Source organism: Corvus kubaryi, unplaced genomic scaffold (assembly GCF_017639235.1).
Source record: "Corvus kubaryi isolate FWS band 111438036 unplaced genomic scaffold, C.kubaryi_AGA036_p1.0 138, whole genome shotgun sequence".
Lineage (NCBI taxonomy): Eukaryota > Metazoa > Chordata > Aves > Passeriformes > Corvidae > Corvus > Corvus kubaryi.
The window spans coordinates 13114502-13137524 of record NW_024580672.1 but is presented as its reverse complement, the minus strand read 5'-3'; the positions used below and the strand labels follow the sequence as shown (position 1 = coordinate 13137524).

Sequence of the window (23023 nt, the reverse complement as noted above, 5' to 3'; positions counted from 1 at the left end):
AGGAGGATCTCGACACCCATGACCTGTGATCCTAATACCTGCTGTGGCACTAGATTTTCTGAAGCAGTATCTTAAAAAACCTGTTTCTCTCTGCTGGCCTAGAGGGTTCAGAGCTGTGTATATGACATGTCTGATGTGAAGCAATGTAACTACTCTTCTCTCCATCATCTCCCATCTGAGAAACAGGTGATGAAGCCATAATATACTCAGAATTCAAGGTTCTTCATTCTTCCATACCTGTTTTGTCTTGTTAGTTGATGTCAATGTTGTGAGGGGGCTTGGGAGGAGGTATGTCAGTATGGACAGGATACACTGAGCTGTAGTCTCCTTAATTAGCCTTCTGCCAACTCCATGAAAGGCCCTGGAGAGAAGAACATGTCTAGTGACGACGTTCACAGCGTTCAGTGCATTTTTTCAGTACCTCTTAGAAAATTCACAACTAAATGTAGAAACTGGCACCATTCTCATGCTTGGATTTTAATCTGGCTCTTCTCAAAATATAGAAGTTTATACCATGCTTCTCAGAGTACAAGAAGGTTGTTTGTAGAATATAAGAAGGTTGAAATCAGTGAGTTTTCTGGAGTTCTGCCATTTTACTCACTATCTAAATTGTTCCAGTGACTTTATTATGCAGGAGAACACGGACAAGGCAGATCTGAGTATAATAAAAGGGGGAAAGCTGTGCCAAATCAGCACCTGAATCAATGAATTTAGTCATCTGACATCTGTTTCGCTTGTCAGGTAAAAAAATTATGCGATTAGCTCAGACACATGCCTACAAAAAAACTGCAAATGTTTCAGTAGGCTTGCAAAGCTGGAAAGCTATAAGCTTTGCATGTTTCTGTGCAAGTACTTTGGAACTAGGGGGGAATCCACATGCTCCCATGCTGAAGAAACATTTATAACTTAAATATTTGTTTGAGAGAGAGTATGTAATCAGGTAGCAAACTTCCTAGAGAGCTGGTTAGCACACAAGTTGGGCTTTCTTTATAAAGGTTTTTAAAATTCATTTTAATAGGTGAGAAAAGCTGGCTGACAATTCAGAACTGAATGGTGATATAAAAACTCTCTCATTCATGGCCCATGGGAATGTGCACATTCACTGGAGCTTAAATCTCTGGTGAATTTTCTGCTATAGCTATATAGCAGCCTAATATTCCTGTCAGAACGGATTTGCAAATGACCCATAAACCAAAGAAGAAACTAAAGCTGAAAGGAGGCTCTGGGCAATATAATTTTCTTTACTGACTTTTTGTCTCAGTCTGAGTCATTGATAAAGGTTTCTGGATGCGACTTCTGTTCAAGGTTAATAAAGAAGACAGGATATGTGGAGGAGAAAGTGTTGGCTTATTAAGAAAAGCAGTTAATTGTTATCTCATAGTGATGAGATTTCATTGGTTTCCATGACATTTGGTCTAGGCTGTGGAGGGAATCTCACTAAAGAAGGGGGATGTCCAGTGTACCAAGAATAGGACATACTGTGTGTTACATTCTGGCTATGCAAAGTAAGCCAGCCAGCTCTAGAGGGACAAATTTCATTATTCATAAAAATTTACATGCATTGGTCAGTGGTCTTAGAAAGCTTTAAATCATAGAATCATCTATGTTGGAAAAGACCTTTAAGGTCATTGAATTCAACTGTTGACCTAGTCCGAGTTATTAGAAACCTTGTCCCTAAGGGCCACATCTGTGTCTTTTAGATATCTCCAGGGGTGGTGGTTCAGCCACATCCCACAGCCTCCTGTTCCAATGCTTGACAACCCTGCTGGTGATGAAATTTTTCTGAATATTAGTCCTAGCTCCTGGGGAGGTGGGGCAGGCACAGAGGAGATGTATGTGCTGTGCAGAGCAGGAACTTGTCCCATGTGTCCCTATCCCTTAACTGTGTCTCCCTGCCCTCCCTTCAGGTTCCCCCAGTTTGGGAAACCTCCCTGTGCTCGACTGTGCCAGCACTGGAGCTGCTCACTTCAGTTTCCAGGGGTTACACTGGCTAAAAACTACATACATGGCTGAAATTCAGTCTGTCTGCATCTATACTTCAGGCACTTGAACAGAGGCGAGGGAATACCCATTTACTATTTTGTGTTCTGTGAATTAATAAAAATCTTCAGGCTTCCAGCAGCTTGAATCCTCAGGAGAGACCTCTCTTGACTCCAGGGAGCTTTCGAACACACATCAGAGAAGGTGCAGCGTTGTTTGGCAGTTTTTCAGAAAGGCTTTGTGCAAGTCAGTTTAGAGAGCTATTTCTCAGTGACACTGTATGAAAAGTTGCAGTAAACATCCCTCTTATTCAGGAACTTTGGAAGTTAACAAAAAGACAAAAAATATACAAAATATATTAAATATTTTGTATAAACATAGCAATGGAGCTGGTGACCTGAGGGAGCCCTTCCACCTCCAGCTTCCAGTAATGTAATCTCTGCCTCAGATGTTTTCTCAGACTGAGTCATTCAGCTGGATGGATTTTAACCTTATTTCTAAAAGGAGAGAATCGCTGTATTCAAAGCTATTCAGAGACTGGGACTGGAATGTCACAAAGTTCATGTTTGACAACAACAGTTCCCTTTGTTGACAGTGTGTCTATAGCCTGATTGTCTCCCAGAGAAGACACTTGGCCTAGAAACATGTGATAGGAAGAAGGAAAGTCTTCTGTTAGAGGTACAGCACTTGAGCATTTGAGCCTTGGCACAGGCTTCCTTATGTCTTTTAATGAATTTGCTGTTTAATTGCTTTGTGCCTTATCTTTCTGTGATTAAAAGTGAAGGTGAGAATATTTGCTGTACTTATGATATTCAAAGGATAACTCAATGAATACATGTGAGGTAATCAAATTTTCTGAGGATCATTTGCCCCACAGAAATCAATGTTAGATAAATGTAATTATCATTATGAGATTGATGTAAATTTGATGCCAATTATTTCTAAAGTAAAAAATCCCTAAAATTCACAAATCATTTATAGAAATGTTAATCATTTCTCTGACTTTGAATGTTAACAATTGAGTACATCATTATCCATTAGAATTTGGGAAAATGAGGAAAAAGACATCTCTGACATTTTTTTGATGGAACAGGTACAATAGAATAATATAATGAGAACTTATTAAGGAAATACTTTCCAAATAATTTTTTTCAATAAAAAGTCCTAGCAAAGTCTGCTATTTGTCATGTTCCTAGCTCTAATTCAGTTAATTCTGTTTCATATAGTGACAGTTCAGCTGATGAGAATGGCAAATACCTTGAGAGACTCAAGAAGATTAAGTAATTATGTGAAAAAGAATGTCTTCACCACATTCAATAATTACTAGAAAATCACACCACTTGTAATCCTGAGCACCACTTGATGACCCACTATAGTCAGGAAGAACACCTTTTAGTTTATTGATGTTGACAATATCAGTTTATCCTCTCTTCCTTTTCTGGAATGTTCAGCGTACGCTACTGGCTCCTCAAGGATTTTATTCCCCTAGAGCATAATGTGGCCTCAAGAGGTTTCTCCTGCTGGTACACTGAGGGAAGCAGAAAATTCAGCGTGAACTCTCTCTCTGTGTGCTTTGGTCTTACTTACAGCCAAAGTATTGTTTTAGCAGGGTTGGTGCATCATCTAGAGAAGGATACATTTTTGTTCTAAATGCTCGATTTATCTGTAATGACTGGAATTAATAACATATTTATGAGCAGAGGCTGCGGCTAAAATTGGTTGCCAAGACCACTAACACTCTTGATTTTTTTACCTCTGTGTTTTTTTCTGCCTGCCAGTCCTTGATTGTTTTCTGCGTCTGGTTATGTCTCCATAACAAATGACTGTCAAGCACCTTGGGCTGTCGATTTCTAGCATGTTAACTACTGCCTAGTTACTGTCCACATGCTCACTCCAACAGTGTGATAAATTTGATGGTGCTTAAGCCTTAGTGAGAGTGAGGAGAAATACGTACACATGGGCACCTAATGTACAATAAATAAGACAGTTATACTGTCTGTGGGAATTGACTTATATAGCCATAGTTTTTACTTTTCTAGCTTTCTTATTACATACAATTTTTTTCATTCACCCACACATGTGCAGTGAAATTAAACTGGTGTCTTTCATTGGCTGGATCCCTATGTTTTGGGGTTATTAATACTTGCAGTGCACAAACAAAATATAATCGACTCTTTTATGACTCCAGCTGATGACGACAGCAAATGATCCAGAATAGTAGGGACTTCACAGTGTTGTTTGGCTTCACCTCTGTTCTCTCTGTTTTTCATACCAGTCATATTTGTTGTGAAAGGTTTTTCACTGCATTCACATGTAATGCTGGTACATTTGTCTTAACTGAGAATGTTCTGAAATTTCACTTCAAAATGCAGTCCTGCTCTCTAGCTTCTGACTTAGGTAAACCCTTTCTGTAGTAAAGTTGTTAGAATGTATTTCCTGAGCTTTCCACTTTTTCCCATGGCTGTGTGATTTCTCTGCAATGTGTCTAGAGCGTGTTCTTTCAATCACTAGCTTACCACACCTTGTTTTCTTTATGTGTGAAATGTGCTGCCACCTGAAATTATGTGTTGGGGACACTTTTTAAACTTATGCACAAAAGAGCTTAGACAAATCAGTTGCACTGTATTATGCAGTTTTCCCCTATGGCAGTGGGGATAATTTTCCCAGGGGCCAAAATGGTCTATTATTTGGTTTTTACTTGTGAGGTGAACGTGGCCAGAGATAAAGCTTAAACCGCAGATGTAGGAATATTGCTGGGACCATCCAATCAAACAGCCTCGTCTGTATCACTGAGCAACAGACAGACCTGGACATTAATACCTGTCTGTATCTGGAGTGCACCCTCCAGGAAGTTGTATGAGAAAATGCTGGTAATAGATGATCCTGTTTGATGCTGCCTAAATGGTAAAAAATGGTAAAAAATGGTAGCCTTTCTCTCACCTTGCATCCACTAGGCATTACAGAAAAACCAAACCAGTAGTAGGTAACTCAGGAGTTCTACAGCATAGTACCTATAAGCACCTAAGCATTGTGACCCTTGAAGTCTTGAATGAGGGGTTGGACAATGCAGAAACAACTGGAGAAATACTTATTGAATGTTAAGCAGCAGGTGTAATAGCAAGAAACAGGCAGCACTGGAATTTGCAATGACTGAAGATATAATCATTCCTAACTTATTTTCCTTTTTAAAGCAGCCCCATTACAGTCAGAATTGCATCATTAGAAATACTATTGATCAAGTTCTCATTAGCAGTCATTGGCACTCAACAGCCATTGTTGCATCAGTGCTGCTGAAGCTGATACTGATCACTGGCTTCTGATAAAGAAAGTACAACACTGTCTTTGAAGCCAACTAGTTGATTGAGTTAAATTGCTTCTGTAGTCTCCATAATTAGGAGTGAGTTATCAAACAGTTTAACATCCCACTCTGTGAAGCCGTTAAAGCATTACAGGCTTAGTCCAAGTTTCCTTTGTCATCTCATGAGTAATAGCACTGCTTGAAGTCGTTAGTGCCTCAAACTCTCAAACATTAATTGAAGTTTGGTGAGCAGACACCCAAATACCTGACATGAAGAATGACACAGAAGGACAATTCATGCTCTCACAGAACTTTGCTAAGGGAAGAAGCAGATCTTTGACTCCATGGGATCAAGTCACTAAAAATACCATAAATTCTATAGTCTTAAAACTGTTGCTAAGTATGACTCCTCTTTTTCTTCACTAGAGGATTGCTTCTGTACAGTTTTGGCAATTAGTGTAATAATAAGTAGGATTCTGATTTGGCAAGATCAGCTACACAGCTAGAAAGGTCACTCTAAAGTACCCACTATCTTTCATTCCTTTAAAAAAAAACCCCTAAAATTAGAGTAGGTTTTAATGCTCATCCTTGTATGCTCCATTTTAAACAGAAAGATAAATTGTCTTACAGTAATAGTCATACAAAAATCCAGCAATGCTTTGCCCTGGTTTGGTTTTAATAACTAAAATGTCTATTGTGCAAGAAAGCCTTCTTGCAAGTTCCACCACTGTGTGACTGCTAAAAGCTTTAGTCACCTTATTCAAGAGCCAAGGAGGGTTATGGATTGAACTTTCCATCAGCATGTCACAGGTGACATTCAGTCTTAAAGAAGGCTCTATTTGGAGATGATAACATGAAAACATAAAACTTGCTGTAGTATTTCTGTAAAACCAGTGTTCTTGAAAAAAGTGGATTTCTTTTCATTGGTGGAACTATGCACTGGGTGATGAAGACAGAAAGGTATAGCCTCAGTTGGTTCGACCTTTAATAATGCCATTAACTTCTAATCATGCTCTGTTAACTTCAATAGGCTTTTGCACCGAGGTTCTGTTTTAAAAATTGGTTTTCTCTCTGTATTGAACTAATTGATCCTGCCTGCTGTGCTGATATATGAAGACAAACCAAGAATGCTGATCCTTTGCTTTAGGCATTGTAAATGTAGATGATATCATGAGCTGAAGGTGGAGTAGTAACAAAATCTCAGCAGATTGATGTATCATACTCTTTTTGCCACCCTTATTTTAAAATTTGGGGGAAATGACTGATTTTATAAGGAAAATTGCATGGAAAGAAAGGGAAAAATGAGAGGTCAAGGAGAAGAAACATTGGCAACTCTGAAATGGAGTAGTAATAGGATAAGAGCACTTTACTTTCTAGATTGCCATCCGCCTTGGATGTCGTATGGTATGTGCAAAGAGGGAAATGACGCATGGGACATCATTTCTTCATGAATATTTTAGCCCTCATGCTCTTGCAACATCTCGGTGTGACCCAGAACAGCTTCCATGTCCCCATGTTTGAGTAGGCTCAGGAGGTCACCTCTGTCAAAAACAGCTGTACTGAGTCTCTGGCAGCTGAACAACGCTGCCCTTGCTTAGTGTGAGCTCAATGCTTGCATTAAACTTGCTTTGATATCAGGGATGGTCTGTGACACTTTGGTTCCATTTGAGAGCCTGAATCGTGGTAACCAGAGAATGATAATAGAATTGCAAAATTTAGCAGAGTAGCTACCTCAGAACATCTATGAAAAACTGTGTCACATGGTGACTCTACATCAACTGTAATCAATTGTTACACCAAAACTGACAAAGAAAAACAGTGTTTTATTCTATTGCATGACTGCACTGAATTCCCTTAACAAAAACCAATACAGAAAGTAAAGAGATTTATTGTTGGAGGTGGAATTCTTTTCAGGCATGTTCAGTATGGATAATTTGAGTTCATCAACTGCAACAACAAAAGTGAAAAGCCAAGCTAACAATTTGCAAGCAGATGCTAATTCCCAATTGTTCATGCAACATGGAACATAATTTGAAGTGATTATGAAATTAATGCATTAATACAAAAAATGCTTTGGAGAGAAGCAAATCAGATAAATGTGCATAAAAAGAATTAGCTGTAGACATAATTAGTGAAGCCGTGCTTTATTCACAGTCAGAGGGAAAAATTAAAACTAAACTAAGTAGAAATTTTAGAGAACATTTGAGAATTACCATGTACATTTGAGAATTACCATGTAAGAAGCCAAAATGAAATAAAGCCTGGAGCTTCAGGAGAGCTAACACATAGACACGTGCTTTGGAATTAAAAGGTACAAAAAGTGTCATGTCATTTATTTGGGAAAGGCGCAGTTACTTGCATGAGTAAGGAAGAATTTCCAGCTGTATGAGCACATATTCTGGTTGAAGATGACTCAAAGCCTGGAAGCAGGTAGATGGTAGAACAGAACTGTGTGCCATGAATCTGAAGAGACTTTATACTGTACAGTGAGAAGTGAAAAATTGACAGACCAGATCAGAAGATTCTGTGCTGTGTTTGCTGCTTTCTCCTCTAATTCCATGACCCATTACAGGGCAGGAAAATCAACCTGATTCATACCTGCAAGAAAGAGACTTCGTTCATGTTCAGTTCTAGTCCCTGTACTAGGTTTTTTTCCCATCTTCATGCCTAAAAATCAAGAAGTAGCAGAACCAGGTATACCAAGACAAAGTTGATATTGATCCAGCAATGTATGCTCAGCTGTTACCATCATCTGTTGTGTAGATGTGTGGTGATAGGTAATTACTTGAAAGCAATTCCATTTAAATCTAGTAAGAAAATACCACTAAGAACCGTTAGATTTTGTAGCCGTCTCCCAAGAGAAAAGAACTGTAACTCAGTGCAGAAATTGTGGTGCTAACTCTGATGATTATGTCAGGAGTCTTATAATATGTACCTTTTCTAAAGCTGTCAGGTGGTAGAATCAATTTTAAATTGGAAAGAATTTAAATCTTTGTTAAAATAAAGCTTCTAGACTTCAGAGTTCCATAGAAAAGCTTTTAAGAAGTAAACAGTAACTAAATTACCTGCTTTCCTCACCCTAAAACCAGCAAAAAGGTAAAAAAAAAATCCTAAATGAAATTACATTTTTATGAACGACTCTTTGAAACCAGATCCTTATTTTTGAGGTCGTTAAGTTTTAATATACTAAGTCTTTATAAAACATGTGAGCAAAGTAAATGGAAAAATATTCTTCTACTATGTGAAAAATAACCTTTATTATTGCAGACAATTTAGTAAACTTACTGCTCTTATTTTTGCTGTGTATAAGTTTTCATTTTCTTTCACATAGATTCTATACAATTTCAGGAAAAAAAGAAAAGTCTGAAATGTGAATTACTCTTTTTCCGAAACATTGATAATTATCCTGAAAAACTGTACTTTTACTTTTCCTCCAATTTCTACCAGCCAGAACATATATTTTGAGTAGCAAGTGAATACTCCAATATTTGTCTTGTTGCACTTTCAGTTAAAATTCTCACTTTCAGAACACAAAAGCAGCAGATTCTAAAGGATCTGATATTTGCCTCAGACAGGTATAGTGCCACCAGCTGCAATGAAGTCAGTCCCAGTAATTTGGCAAGTAAAGGGAAAACAGATGAAGGAAAATTAGCAGTTCTTACTAACCCTACCTGGTTTAAGGAGCTTTTATTCAAAGTTATTGCTGGGTTCCAGGGGTTCATGAGGACTCTTCTTGCTGGAAGCACCAGTCCCCGCCTGAGAACTGATGGACTGGTTTAAGTGCTCTGGATAAAACCAGCCATGTTCATTGAACAGTTTCAGCTGGTGAATTTTAGGTGAAATGAGATGAGATCATTTGTATGAAATGAAGGGACAACAGCATTTTGCAGAGAGATGGAGGTGAGCAGGTATGGATATTAATGTCCTGGAGACCAGCAGGTCACCTCTGCCCAGTGTGAGGTGATTTCGTTTGTGATGTTCCCTCCCCTTTGTTTCTTCACTTTGGGTGTGCTAGAAAACATAGGCAAGAGTAAGAACCCCAAAATGTTAAATAGTACAGCGGCACACAGGTGCCAGGGCTGGCCACAGGCAAGTGACATGGCTTGAAACAGTTGGCTGTGAAACCGGGTATTCAGTGAATTGACCATCTGCCCAGGCTTGGCATAACTGTCAGACAGAATCATAGAGTGGTTTGGGTTGGAAGGGAGCTTGAAGATCATCTCATTCCAATTCTCCTGCCATGACCAGGACACCTTCCACCGGACCAGGTAGCTCAGCACCCATGCAACGTGGACTGGAGCCCTGCCAGGGCTCATCATGTGAACCGTGCATTTATCACTAACTCACCCTTCAGGGAAAATTTGCTCCCTTGGTGACCCTCTTTTCCCTATCTTTTTTGGAGCTCTGCTTGGGTTGCCACACTTTTAGGCCAAAAGTTTCCTCTTGTTTTCATTAGGATTAACAACCCTTAGGGCCCAGTGTTTGGGGCTGGGAAATGCTATTGTTTGTAATACGCTTACAGTGCAAGTGGCTTCTTTCTTTTTGTGCCATTGATTGATTAGTGGAGTTTGTCCAAGTAATTTTCCCTCTTGATATGTGCGCTTTACTTCTCTAGCACAAAGTTGGTGTGAAGATTAACTAATTAATCTCATGAGATTCTTTAGTGAAAGGAATGCCTTACTGAGCAACAGAACAAAGTAGGGGCAATATGTATGAACGCAGCTCCTTTCGGATGTCTACAAAGCAGAGGATCTTTTTCTCCCCAAAGCAAGTAAGACTGAAGAATGTCTCAGCTTAATTTTTTTTTTCTCTGTTCAGTACAATGCAGAACATCTGTTGCAAAAGAATGGATAATTAATAATTGAAACTAGATTGCACTGTCCAAAATAAAGTGCCTATAGTACTTGTAGATTTCCTGAGTGTTTTGCCTTTGTTTCTTTATTTCTTCTCAAAGTATAATAATCTGTCATTGTTATGAATTAGATTTCATTTCAGAATGGAAGTTTCTACTGTGTTTTACTTAAGTTTTGAGTAATAGATTTTCAAGCTGGTTATGATGATAAAGCTTTTTATGTCAAATGTAAAGGAAGAGAGCAGTGTGTAGTAATAATGAAACAGGAAAAAGAAATTTTCATTTCATGTCAGGTTACTAAATTAGACCCATTCTGTGGAATGAAGAGATAAAAATCTAGAATTTGATTTGAGTGAGATTTGAAAAACCAAGAAGCTTAATCTTTTCATGTTCCTTCCCCCAGAACTGATTGCTCCAGAGCTCATGTTTATGCCTGTGATTAGGAGCTGAGCCTGACGAGTTCTATTTTCAGCACTGCTACGGGACCCCAGCGGGTGAAACTAACCTTGGTGCTTTGGGCTCATACAGCACTTCCAACTTCCAAAGCTCTTGCTAAGTTGAGATAGACTTTTAAGATAAAAGGAATGTAAAATTTGTGGTTTTGTTTATTCTAGAACTGACATAACCCCAGGTATTTAAAATTAACACTGAATGAAAACTAAACAATATCAGATTGGATAGGCCCCAAGAGTTTGTGGAATCTCCATCCTTGAAGATATTTAAATATTGACAGGAAAAGGTGCTGGGAACCTATCTGTACCTTTGAAGCTGCCTCAGTGTGAAGGAGTTTGAAATAAGTGATCTCTAGATGTCTTTACATATCTAAATTAAATAATTTAAATTTTAAATCACTGTATAGTTCTAGGTAAGGCAAAAGTAACTCAGAAACATCCTGCAGTAATCTATTAAGTTAAATTAATGAAAGGCTGTCTTTATTGTCTTTAGCATTAAATTTCTATTTTTTGGTAAGGATGACGCAAATAAGAGCTTGTTTCCTTTTTTACAGTCCTCATTAAAACACTAGGTGCGTTAAGTCAGGTAAGGACAAAATGTAGAATCTTTATTTTCATTTAATTCTGGTGTAATGGAAATGGAAGCTGGACTTAAAACCCCTAAGATTTAAAAAGTGGCACAAATCTTCAGTGACTCCTTTCTCCCCTATCCCATCTCTTTTCATCCTTTGATTAATTATTACCTCAAAGCAAAAGTATATAATTTGATAGTTCACCCTGACTGCTGGGATTGCAGCTTACTGTTGAGAGGGTGAAGGTCGATGTTTCTCTCTGGCACAACCCAGCCCACAAGCAGTGACTCAGCAGCTCACAAAAACCCTGAAGATGCCGCAACTTCTTCAGCTTTAATGGAAAAAAAAAAAAAATAGCTGAATCTATTCGGGTCTTGTCCAAGGTGAGCGCTTTTGCAAACGGGGCTTGTGCCAGCGCTCAGCTACAAAAAGAAAAGGCTGTAGGTAGGAACCTGTCTCCTGGATGGATGTCCCGACGCTGAGTAACGAGAAGAGCTTGTGGGGGTGCACTGCCCTCTCTTGGATTTTGGTAGGAACAGGAACAGTCCCATCCCAGTTGGTGCTTTCAGAGGTTTGCTGCAGTGACGCTCAGAGTAAGGGAGGGGTTGTTTTTGTATGCTGTTGTCTCTTAGGAAAAATCTCCCTGCACCTCTGGACTTTCTGTATACCCCATTCATATCAAGTAGGATTGACGGAGAGAACAACTGAATCACACCTGCTCAGGTGTCTCAGCCTCATGTTTGCTTTACTTGAGTCTTTATTGCACTGACCCAACCCTATACCTGGGACTTTGGTGGTATATAGTACACACCACCACATAAAATATTTGTAAATTGTTGTTCATACATACCCTCACTCTTTCTATCTAGTAAAACAACCACAGATGATTCCTACAGATAATAAAAAATAGAACTTTCATTGGCTGCTTTATACTGCGGTCACTTTTGACCTGTTATGAACATCTTGAATAATACAGAACAGGTAAATTGATTTCTTTTTCCATACACCAGCCAGCTTTTTTATGTCAAATGACATTCATCAAGATGCCAAATGCAACTCTCAACAACTATTTTATTAGGAATACTGTGCAATCCCAGCTTTCAGAAATATTGGCAGATGGTAATTTTTCTCTTAAAAGATAGATAGTCCTTTGCCATCTAGTATTCTGGTGACAAGAGATTGTCTTATCACTCAATGAGTACTAAATCTTTCATGGGTGCAAACAAGATGAATTCACTGTCTGAACCTTTTGCCATGTCATTTCTCTTACATTTAAACAGCCAAGATTTGAAGAAGATGATCATATCCTTCCAGTTATGGATGGACCTCCTGGGGGTTCTTGGGGGAAGTGATGATAGTTTCCACTGTCTGGATCTGGATTCAGTCTGAATCTGAATTACACTGTCTAGTCATCATGAGTATGATTTTTTTGACAGTGACTTGAAGTATGTTACCCTCCATATCAGCAAAGTGCAAGCTGATTTAGTGAGTTTGAATTATGTGTCTTCGTATGAATAAGAACTTCTTTCTTCTTAAGTCACTGAGTAATAGTTGCAAAATAACTTGTTCACAGACCTTTTCCTTGTATTAAAGAGGTCATTTCTACTTACCTCTGAGACCATTCCAAACCAGGTCATCATTCAAAGGCAATATTCTTCTTTTTTTCTTCAGTGTTAAAAGTGTAATTCTGTCACTGAAGTCTTTTCTTTCCTTACAAAATTGCTGCACTTTCTGAGTTAACATGAACTTCTGGCAATGAAATACTCCACAATGCCTCAGTTGAATTATTGGTGTATTATTTCAGTGGTGTCTTAACGAAATTGCTCAGCAACTAAGCTTGTCTTTTAGTTGGCATTAGAGACAGCTTCAAAACTGTCAGTTTTAGCTCATTTCATGTTTTCATTTAGGTGCTCATACTGTTAACCAATTTATTTGAAGCAGAAACTTGGGCCAAATTTTATTGACATTACTCATGTGCACAGTTCTGCAGCAGCTGATGTTAGCCATGAGGAAAGATCGTTAAAACTTCATGAAGGTGTCAGTCTCCTCTTTCCCTATTAATATCCAACTAAATGCTTGTGTTATTGCTTTTGTAATTTTGTCTCTAATTTGCTTGCTCTTGCAAACATGTACTGCTTCCAGCAACTCAGTCCTGTAAAAGGAATGTCTAATTTGCTTTACAGTAGTGTTGCGTTTATTTCAGAATTTCATGACCAAAGCAGTTCCTTTCTTTGCGTTGTTTCACTTTATCTTCTTCTAGGCTTCTTCTAAACTTAAGCAATGAACGAGTTCAGTTAATGAAAACCAGAGCATGTTTCTTTGAAATGCGTGCGTGAAGTGCTGAATCTGGAGGATCAGATTCTGTCTTTACTCACACTCACACACAGTTACACAAACTCTCACTCTCACACACTCTCACACTCACTTGTAAAAGGCAATCCAAATTCAGAAGTGATATGTAAAGTGGCAGAAATGACATTTCATTATGTTGGAACTGCACAGCACTGATCCTCTTGCAGTCAGTCACCAGTGAAAAAAACAAACCCCACAACCCGCTAAAATTATGCAACTGACATGCAGAGAAGCTGGAAAAAAACGCAGCTCTTTAGCGAATTTAAGTAGGGAATGCCCTGCTTTTGTTAGGAGTAGGACATTTCTGGTTTCTGTTGCTGATTTCCTCTTTTGCTGTGTGTTGTGAGAAATATTACTTGTCCTGTGTGGATGACCGGGGTGGGTCTATGCATGAAGCATGTGATGGTATGGATAGTGAAGATTCTTTCAGTGGATTTGACCTGATTTGCATTTTATCCCTATTTCTGGTCAGATGATATCTGTTGATATAGAAGTGAATGAAAAAACATGTAACTGTATGAAATATACTTGTATTTTTTTTCATACTGTTCTATTTCACTTACACTATGCTCTTTTCTACACAGTGTTACCAAAAAGCTAGTCCAAGTAGAGATATGAGTGGCCAAAATAAAAGATTGAGAGCAATTCTGGACTTTTTTTTACTAAGCCACTAAATCTAGCATTCATGGCAGATGTATAAGGATCACAATTCCATCTCTAAAAACAAAATCAGAGTCCTCTTGCTAAGAATTCCTGGGATTCTTTGTGACGACAGCAAAAATCTATGTAATTGTTAATGGCAATGTCATCAGCAGAGTTAGCACTGAAAAAGGGGTGAAAAAAGTGTGGACTGTTTTAAGGTCTGTAAATTATGTTTGGTTTTCATTTGTCATTTCTGTGAAAAGCAAATCACGTTTCTCCCTTGTTAGAGGGGAGATGATAAATGGATGTCTTGCGTTTGGTTGCAAAAGCCTGTGTCAACTGTATTGGCTTTTTATTACAGAGATAAAAACCCATCCATTTGGAGCATCAGGAAGTGCAGTGTGTTCTTGCTCTGCCTGGTGTGAATAAGGAGATTCTGATCATTGCTGAACACTGATCTGAACAGAGAGGAATTACTCTTGCTGGGAAGAAGTAGAGTCTTTGCTCATACACACTCTTCGCTTTTGTTTAACATAAGACAACAATAAACCAGACCAGAGGCACTCTAAGCTTGGGCTCCCACTACAGAGGGCTTTTGCTGGAAGTGAGAGGCAGATGAATATGGCTCTTCTTACTCCTGCGTTAATAATTTAATTTTGTAGTGGTGGAATCAGAGGTAGTTTAAAAACTGTCAACATGAAAATCATGGGCCCAAGTCTTCACATAGAGCCCAACCAAGCTGATAATGTTATTGTTGTGTAGATGGATGGGGGTTGGTCATTTCTCTCAGGTGACAAGCAATAGGACAAGGGGAAGTGGCCTCAAGTTGCACCAGAGGAGGTTTAGGTTATATACTAGGAAAAATTTCTTCACTGAAAGGGTGGTCAGGCATTGGAACAGCCTGTCCAGGGAAGTGGTGGAGTCACCATCCCTGCAAGTGTTTGAAAAGTGTGTAGATGTGGTGCTTAAGCACATGGTTTAGGGGCGGACCTGGTAGTGTTAGACTAATGGTTGGACTTGATGATCTTAGAAGTATTTTCTGGCCTTTTATCCCATGGCAATTTCACGTCATTTGGCAAGGGAACACCTCAAAGATCATATTTGATTTCATGAGCTAGGTTGCCTTTCCCTACAGGCTCTAGGGACCTCTAGGGACCTAAATTTAGGGTGTGATTTTCATGTGCAAAAGTCATCTTGATTCCTCTGTGATGTTTGGAATAAACTCATCCAAAAATCAGTATTTCTGAGAAAGCAGAATATGCTGTATTAGGCACTGTAGAAGCAGAGCAAGATGTTTGATGCTTCTTTGAGCAGCTCACATTTCAGGAAATCCAGCATGCTTTCTACAGTCAAGCCAAAAATTATAAAAATAGTTTCTTTCTAATCTCTTTATCTTAGATATTCTTAGCTGTTAAAGTTTATTGCATCTAAACTTAGATTAATTTTTGTTATTGTTGCTGGTTTTGGTTTTTATGCTTTTCTTGTTCAACACTTTTCTGTCCAGTTGTATTTTCTGTATAAACAGCTGTATAAAGTCAATGGGTAATAGAGTACTTAAAAGCAGAAATTGGCTTAATTTATTTAAAAGGAAATTCTAAAGTGTACTTACTCTGTATTTCATATGCTTCAACAACAAAAGCATTAAAATTAATTGTACTTTCTCTCTTTTCTCATTTATATTCCAGGCAACTTAGGCAATAAAACTAAACTAACATGACTGCAACTGCATTAGCATGTAGTGCAGCTCAGTGAAAGTGTGTTTGTGGAATGAAATGGTTGATGTTGAGATGACATCTGCAGCATGGGCATTTTGGAGGTAGAGGGTCTGACTTTGGAGTAGTGTTAACGTGATACTCCAATCTGAACGCCCAGCACTGCTTGGAAAACATTTAGTTTCCTTGCAAAGGAATGCATTTCCTGTGCTCTGAGATCACTGTGGCCCAAGTTTGAACACAAGGACTTGCTACAGGGGTTTCCCCAAAAATTTTGGAGTGTTCATTTCAGAAGCACACTCCTGGTCTGCTCTGGAAGGTTTATATAGATGCACACAGCATTTTCCTCTTGTTTTGACATACTTTTCATACAGGTATCGATTTATTCTACTTATCCAATAAATGCTATCTTTTGGGCTTGTAACTCTTGATTATTTACACACAGATATGTTGTAATGAAATTTGCTTTTCTTATCGTATAAAAAACATGGTGCTGTGGCTGTGATGTGAGTAGTGACTGATAGTCAACTCTGGCTTGTTTAGCTTTATGACACGTGTACAGAGTGATTAGCAATAAAGGTACAGCAGTGGAGCAGATAGTGCTGAAAGCTGGTCTCATAGTTAGCGATCTGACTGGTGCATAGAGTCATCCATCAACTCCCTGCCCTGCCTCCCACTCTCTGTGTGCCCTCGCATAAATTTACAGAAGTTCTGCACAGCTCTGCCACATCTGAGGTGCTACTGGCATATGAAACAAAACTGGTGTGTCCTGAAGCGCTTTTACCTACAGAATGGCTGGTTATCACAGTGCAAAGCCAAGGCTTTTGGAGACCAGGGGCACCTGAAAACAAAGTACTAGTAGCCCAGGGTGGTAGTTAGCAGATTAAAGCCAAAGTCAGCAGTGTTTGAAAGTCTGTTTAGGCACTTAACTTTTATTGATTGGGTGAGGAATTAGGTGCTTCAGTGCCTCAACAATTTCTCCCTCCAATCCCTTTCTAAGAAATGCAGATAAAAGCACTTTCACACTTCAGAGGAGTGGCCTGACAGAAAATGTGTTAAGGCAGTGATGTGCTTGGATGTGATGGTGATGAGGTCAGATGAGTTCCTTGCACAGGTAGAAGGAAGTATGTGAGACTAGAGTGGACTTTGATTAACAGCTTGCCTTGGAGGCACAATCCAAAGGCAGTGACAAGACTCCTATTGACTTCAGGGAGCTCGGATCAAGCCCATTGATTTGTGCTTGTTTCTGCTCTAGTTGCTCTAGTCCAAATTAATGCTGTGCTGTGATATTTCCAAATACCAGCATAAACAAAATCCACTCAAGAAGGAAGTCATAAAAATAGGAAAATCATCATGCTTGAATCACAGTACTGAATCAATAAATGTTTAACATAGGAACCTTGTCCCAGAAATTATTGTGATAAGAAAAAGGAACCAACTGATAAACATCACAATTTTTGGTTTCAGAAGCTGGATAGGCTACCTAGTGACAGTATATTTATATATATTGATAGTTTTATTAATAAACCCTACTGTGTAGCTTCTACCATCAATCAATCTTCAGTTTAAAAATCACATGAATTATATGCTTGGTGTATTTGAAAGTGTTATATGAAAATAAAAATGTTTAAAAATACACACTTTCATTACAAATTTCTAAAGTAAATCAGATATAATAGGAGATTCTACCTTTATGCTACAATGGAAACATTACCTATTCTATGTTAGAGATACTGTGGGGTTTTGTAACTGGTCTGAGATTATTCAGGATTTGAAAGTTCAGAGATTTTGCAGAACCCCAGATGTCTATGTCACAGGCCATCAAGGGGGTTTCTAGAGATAGAAAAAAAGATTTGGCAGCTGCACAATAATGAAGGACGTATTCTGTGTAGATTATATATGTATTTACACCTTCACCTATGAATAGTTCTTTAGCATCTGGTGTCTCACCAGATGCTATGTTTCCTTATAATTCATAGGTAGTGAGTTAAATTGTATCTAACTCTGCCTGCCTAAATGAAAGAAGAGAAGGAAATACTGTGTGATTTTTGCAGTGCTCAAACCCAGATAGGAATTCTCTCTGAGAAATGACAGGTGTGGATCCTTTCATTTCAGGCTTGTCTAAAAACAGATCAGTGTTTGCCATTTGCAAAGCAACTTAGAAAAAATAAAATAAAAATGCTAATGATTCGAGCCTTTAATACCTTTTCAAGGCGAATATTCTTTAAAACTTTTCATGTTTTTCAGTCATGATGCCTCATTCCCATTCCTTAGGGGTATTACTCTGTTGCTTGCTGAAATACTGAAACACTTTTTACTGCTCAGACCTATATATTCTCTCATGCAGAGACAAATGAGAGCAGTAACTCGTTATTGTCACTGATTCATCAGCAATGCAGACCAATTAATTAATACCACAGATAATGGGGTAAAGTAGCTGCTACAACTGTAAGCCATATATCTTTTGTCACTCCTAAGCTAACACTCCTGGACAGAGCTAGAAAGCAAATTTGCTATGCAGAGATTATTTCTGATACACCACCAAATCTATAATTCACAGCACTGTAGAAACTGGAGGTGGAAAGAACACAGCACATTATCCAATGTGTTCTCGTGCCAAAGCAAGACTGCTTGTTGCAAGCAGCCAGGTTGTAATATTTCAGGCAGTGAAACTGCCTTCTCTGAAATTTCTGCCAGAGTCTAACAAAACCCACCATTAGAGATCAGTCACACCTAACTTTTTGTCTGCCACTCCAGTAGATCATTCTTGAAAACTCTAGCAGCCCACTGTACCTCCCAGGTAACTTCTGTGCTCTAGTGTGAAAAATTTCAGGTTTAATTTTTCAAATAACCTAAGCACAGCTTCATTTAGGTCTGGTTTAACTAGTGGTAAAGTCATTCTGCCTGTTTGATCATATGTTATGTGTTTGTATACATAGCTGAAACATACTGTTTTCATTCCTGAAACATTGGCTATGGTGGTTTTGACATTACATTGAAGCATTTTGTAATAGTCATATATAATAAGCTTCTCTGAAGTTCCTAGCTGCTTGCTTAGTTTTCCATCTGACTCTTAACCACTGTGTTTTCATCTCTCCCTTCCATACAGATTATGCTGCTGACTGATCCAGAAGTTGAAAGCAGCTTATTAATCAGTTCTGATGAAGGAGCCACCTATCAAAAATACCGTCTGAACTTCTACATCCACAGTCTGCTCTTCCACCCCAAACAGGAAGATTGGATCTTAGCCTACAGCCAAGATCAGAAGGTAAGAATTGTGGGTTTGTTTGCTTAGGCAGAACCTAGAGTTTCCCCATTTCTCTGTGCAACTGCTGCAGAGCATTCAGGATAGTCTTCAGGGTGATACCAGTTTGGTAGTTCCAAGCAGAAAACAGTGACCAAGTCTCAGTGTAAAGGTCAAAGTAAAGGACGTGGGCATCTGCTCTGTTCCTGGGGCCCAGCCCTCTGTTACTGATCTGCCAGTCTGTGTTTATTCATCCATCCTTTTGGCAATATTGTGTGACAGGCAGTGGGCACAGAAGACAACTAGGATCCTTCACAAACCTCTAATGAGGCTTTTGGCCTCTTATTCAACAATTCTCTTCCTCCAGTTTAGTATCAGCTCCAAGAACAGTATAAGACACTCCTTGTTCCTCTCTGGTTGGCATATTTTCAAGTAGTTTTTTATTTTCTAAGAGGAAAAAGTAGCAGTGAATCAATTTCCCTTGAAGTCCAGCTCCCTCAGTATGGGTAATCCATCAGCCAAATAAATACTCTGTGAGATTTGCCTTCATTTTTTGCTGCCCAACCTAAAACAACAACACAGGACTTTATTGTGGAGAACTCATTGTTGGAATTTTTTGAAAATCGGACACATCGATACTCACAAGTCAGTTTTCTTACACTGAAGGACTTGATAGACCTCAATCTGTTTAGTTCAACAGAAAGCATATTGAAGGAAAACTATATTGTTGCGCATAAACATTTCCATGGGGAAAGACAAATCATAGGAGAAACCATTTTGATTTAGTGATAAAAACTTCTAACAAAAATTGATGGTTAGGAGTCACTGGCAGATAAACTCATCTGTGAGGTGACTAGCCTTTGGAGCAAACTGCTCCGAGAAATTGCAGATTTCACATCCTGGCGTTTTAAAGTTTTTGAATAAACCTGTAAAAAGACCAAGAGTTTGTTGAGCTCCCAGCAAGGGTAAAAGAGTGCAATATCTTGGCACTTAGCATATCAGCTTTTATACAAAGTAATGTAGTGGTCTTGCCTTTGTTTTGTGTATGATGAGTCTATGAGAATAGAATCTATGAATATAATCCATAATCTAACTGTTGGCTGAATTGTTCATGTAGGTTATACATTAATGTAAGGATCAACATAAAAGGTTGAAATCTGTGATGTTTTCCATCTGTGTTGTTAGATTCATTGTGAAATAATTAAACTCCTGATTTTCATTTTGCATAAATTAGACATGTTTTTATTCTTACTGTAAGCCTGAGAAAACAAAGGCATAAGGAAACTAAGTAAGTAAAGTTGCAAAATGATCATATTGAAATTTCTGGAATATTTCCATCCTTCACTTCACACTCAAAACCAGAATCCTTCCAGGACTGTAGCTTAATACCCTTTGCAACTGAGAAATGCGTCTTGCCTCCTAATTCTTTCTGTACAGTCAATTGCATGCAATACTTTTCAGTCACCCCTCTCACAGGGTTTTGTAGAGTGTAGTATGGTTATACTTTGTTCTGAGGAAGGTGCAGATTAAATTATTTCTGTGTGTACAGTGTGTAATTGGACAATGCCAAAATGTTTCCTTTCCCTTGTGGCTGTTCAGTTCTCTGGACTGATGTGAAACAGAAGTTGGTCTCTGATGTCTTTTTAGGACCATTGGAATGAAAGTTACTGTGTTTTAGCAATAGGAAATTTATTATATGAAGATCAATGAAACTTTCAGTGGGAACTTTGTCAAATAAAAGTACGACGTAGTAGAAAATTCATTTCAGTTGTTAGGGTATTCAGTCTAATCAGGAAATAATTCTAAATTAGAGGCCATGTAGCTAAGGCTTATTTAATTTATGATTGATGGCTACCAAGAAGTATATTGTCACTATTCCGTAGGAAACTCCCACTCTTCCACAGAATCCTAAAAGACAATCTGGATATAAGAACAAAGGGTCTGTTTGTGTGTTGACATGAATTTATGGGGTTGGTGTTGAAGTTGTGTGTGAGGGGTGTTTAGGGAGAGAGGACGTAGGCTGTATTATAAAATTTTTTTGTTATGGCATTGATTAGAAAATTGGATAACTGTTGGTAATTCAATACTGTAGTTGCAAGACAAAAATCAGGTAGCACAAAGTCTGTAGATCTGTACCAATTAACTCCAAAATAGCATTTTAAAAGTACACTGGATGGGTATGAGTCACAGGCCTGGTTTCTACTTTAAAGCCTAATGGATACATTTTCTGACTTCAGCAAGCTTTGGCCAAGAACTGTAGAGGGTAACCAGCAGGCGAAGGGTATTAATCAGCTTGGACTAAATTAAATGTAACTCGAACTAAGGGTCAACTTCAGCCCATGGCTAAGTGTAAATGACTCCCATTGGTTTTGTGTTTGTATAGCCAAGGGCAGAATTTTCTCAGAGTAATTAGGAGGTCCTGCAGGTATTTAGATAATTGCAATGGGAGCTGAGGGGTGCTTTGCAACAAATGACACTGCTGTTAGCTATTTCCTGATCTTGTACTAATGCCGTATTTAAGGGAAGAGAATCCATTACTCCTTGGATTCCAGGCTCCGTGTGCATACTGACTGAGAGTCACCCAAGGAGGCAAGGGAAACATATCTGTGTGGTAAAGAATTTACGTTTTGAGGCCACTAACTTTGATGCCACTGACTCAAGAGGCTGTGATGGGGGCTTTGAAGAGTAAATTGGATTTTGACCAGTTAGGATTGGTGCAGTCATTTAATTTTGCTGTTGACAGGAGGGAGGTGATAATCAACTAGAAAACACTTTTACATCCTTCTAGCAAGCCACTTGATTGTTGTCATCCATTTGCATCGTGTCATTGCAGCAAGTGGGATGGGGAAAATCGGGTGGTGAATAGAGCAAGAGCTGGAGAGACAGGAATCACAGTGGATTTGGACTGTTTTGGTTCTCAGAAGTTGTCCATGCAATTGAGGACTGATGAGGGCAAAGCCAAGAGTAGTGGATGCCTCTCATTACTCAGTTGTAATAAACAGTAAATGGGTCACACAGAACCATCCCTCAATCTCTTCACCGCCCACTGAGTCTATCAATATGAAAAGATCTTTTATTGTTTGTTTTAATAGGGATTTACTCAATTGTAGGGAAATCTGTTTTAACTGAAGTAATTTTATGTCCCAGTTTCTTGGGTGTTGTTTGTGAGTGAATGTGGTTAATTACTGGGGTTCAGCTGATGAACAATAACTCGTTAAGCTTCAGTGACTCGGTTGCTTTTGTTCACATATCTTTCTCCTGTGTCTCTGCCTTGGGCAGTGGACTTGAATTACCACTGCTGACAGACCAGTCCCTTATTCAGTCATGGCTTTTTCCTGCCAGTCTTGAGAAAAAAAAGAGCAGCAAACCATCTGCTGCCTGCACTAATTGCTTCATGATTGCATTAATTGTTCTGGCTGAAAGTACAGTTGTTACTTGGCTGATTCTTACCACATAATTGCAGAACTACTGCATGCTTCTCTATTTTCTGTGTAAAGGAATTACAAATCAGAAGGAAACTCCAGACACAGTAAAGCAGTGCTTGTGAGGCAAAAGCTTTTTGGAGGTCTTGTATATGTGAGCTCTCGTGGGTTTAATCAGCTTGCTTGTAGAATGAGGGGCTGTATTTTATGGGAGTATTACTAATGTATTACTGTGTAATCTTCAAAAGTGGTTTGCTGTGTAATCAGACCGTGGAATATGAGAGCCTCTAGTTCATGTGGAGACATCTTCTGCTATTCAGATGGGTCAGACACACAGAGGAGTGGTTAGTAATCAGCCAGGAATAACAGAGCTATTTGGGGAGATGAAATAAAGGTGGAATTGGGAAGCAAAAGTCAGACAGGCAAAATGCAGTCGTAATTGCCCAGCTCAGGAATAAATGCACAGAGGCACTCAAGTACTGAAAGGCAGCAACAGA

At 38.7% G+C, this 23023-nt stretch overlaps 1 protein-coding gene across 4 annotated transcripts in view; it reads left to right on the top strand.

Moving 5' to 3' along the window:
* LOC121660173 (VPS10 domain-containing receptor SorCS1-like) overlaps positions 1-23023 on the top strand; it is a 264051-nt gene that overhangs the window by 139014 nt on the left and 102014 nt on the right. For all 4 annotated transcript variants that reach the window (XM_042019278.1, XM_042019275.1, XM_042019277.1 and 1 more), the window contains exon 4: positions 18970-19128. In XM_042019278.1, the coding sequence (XP_041875212.1) occupies positions 18970-19128 (159 nt within the window). The remainder of the gene's footprint in view (positions 1-18969; positions 19129-23023) is intronic.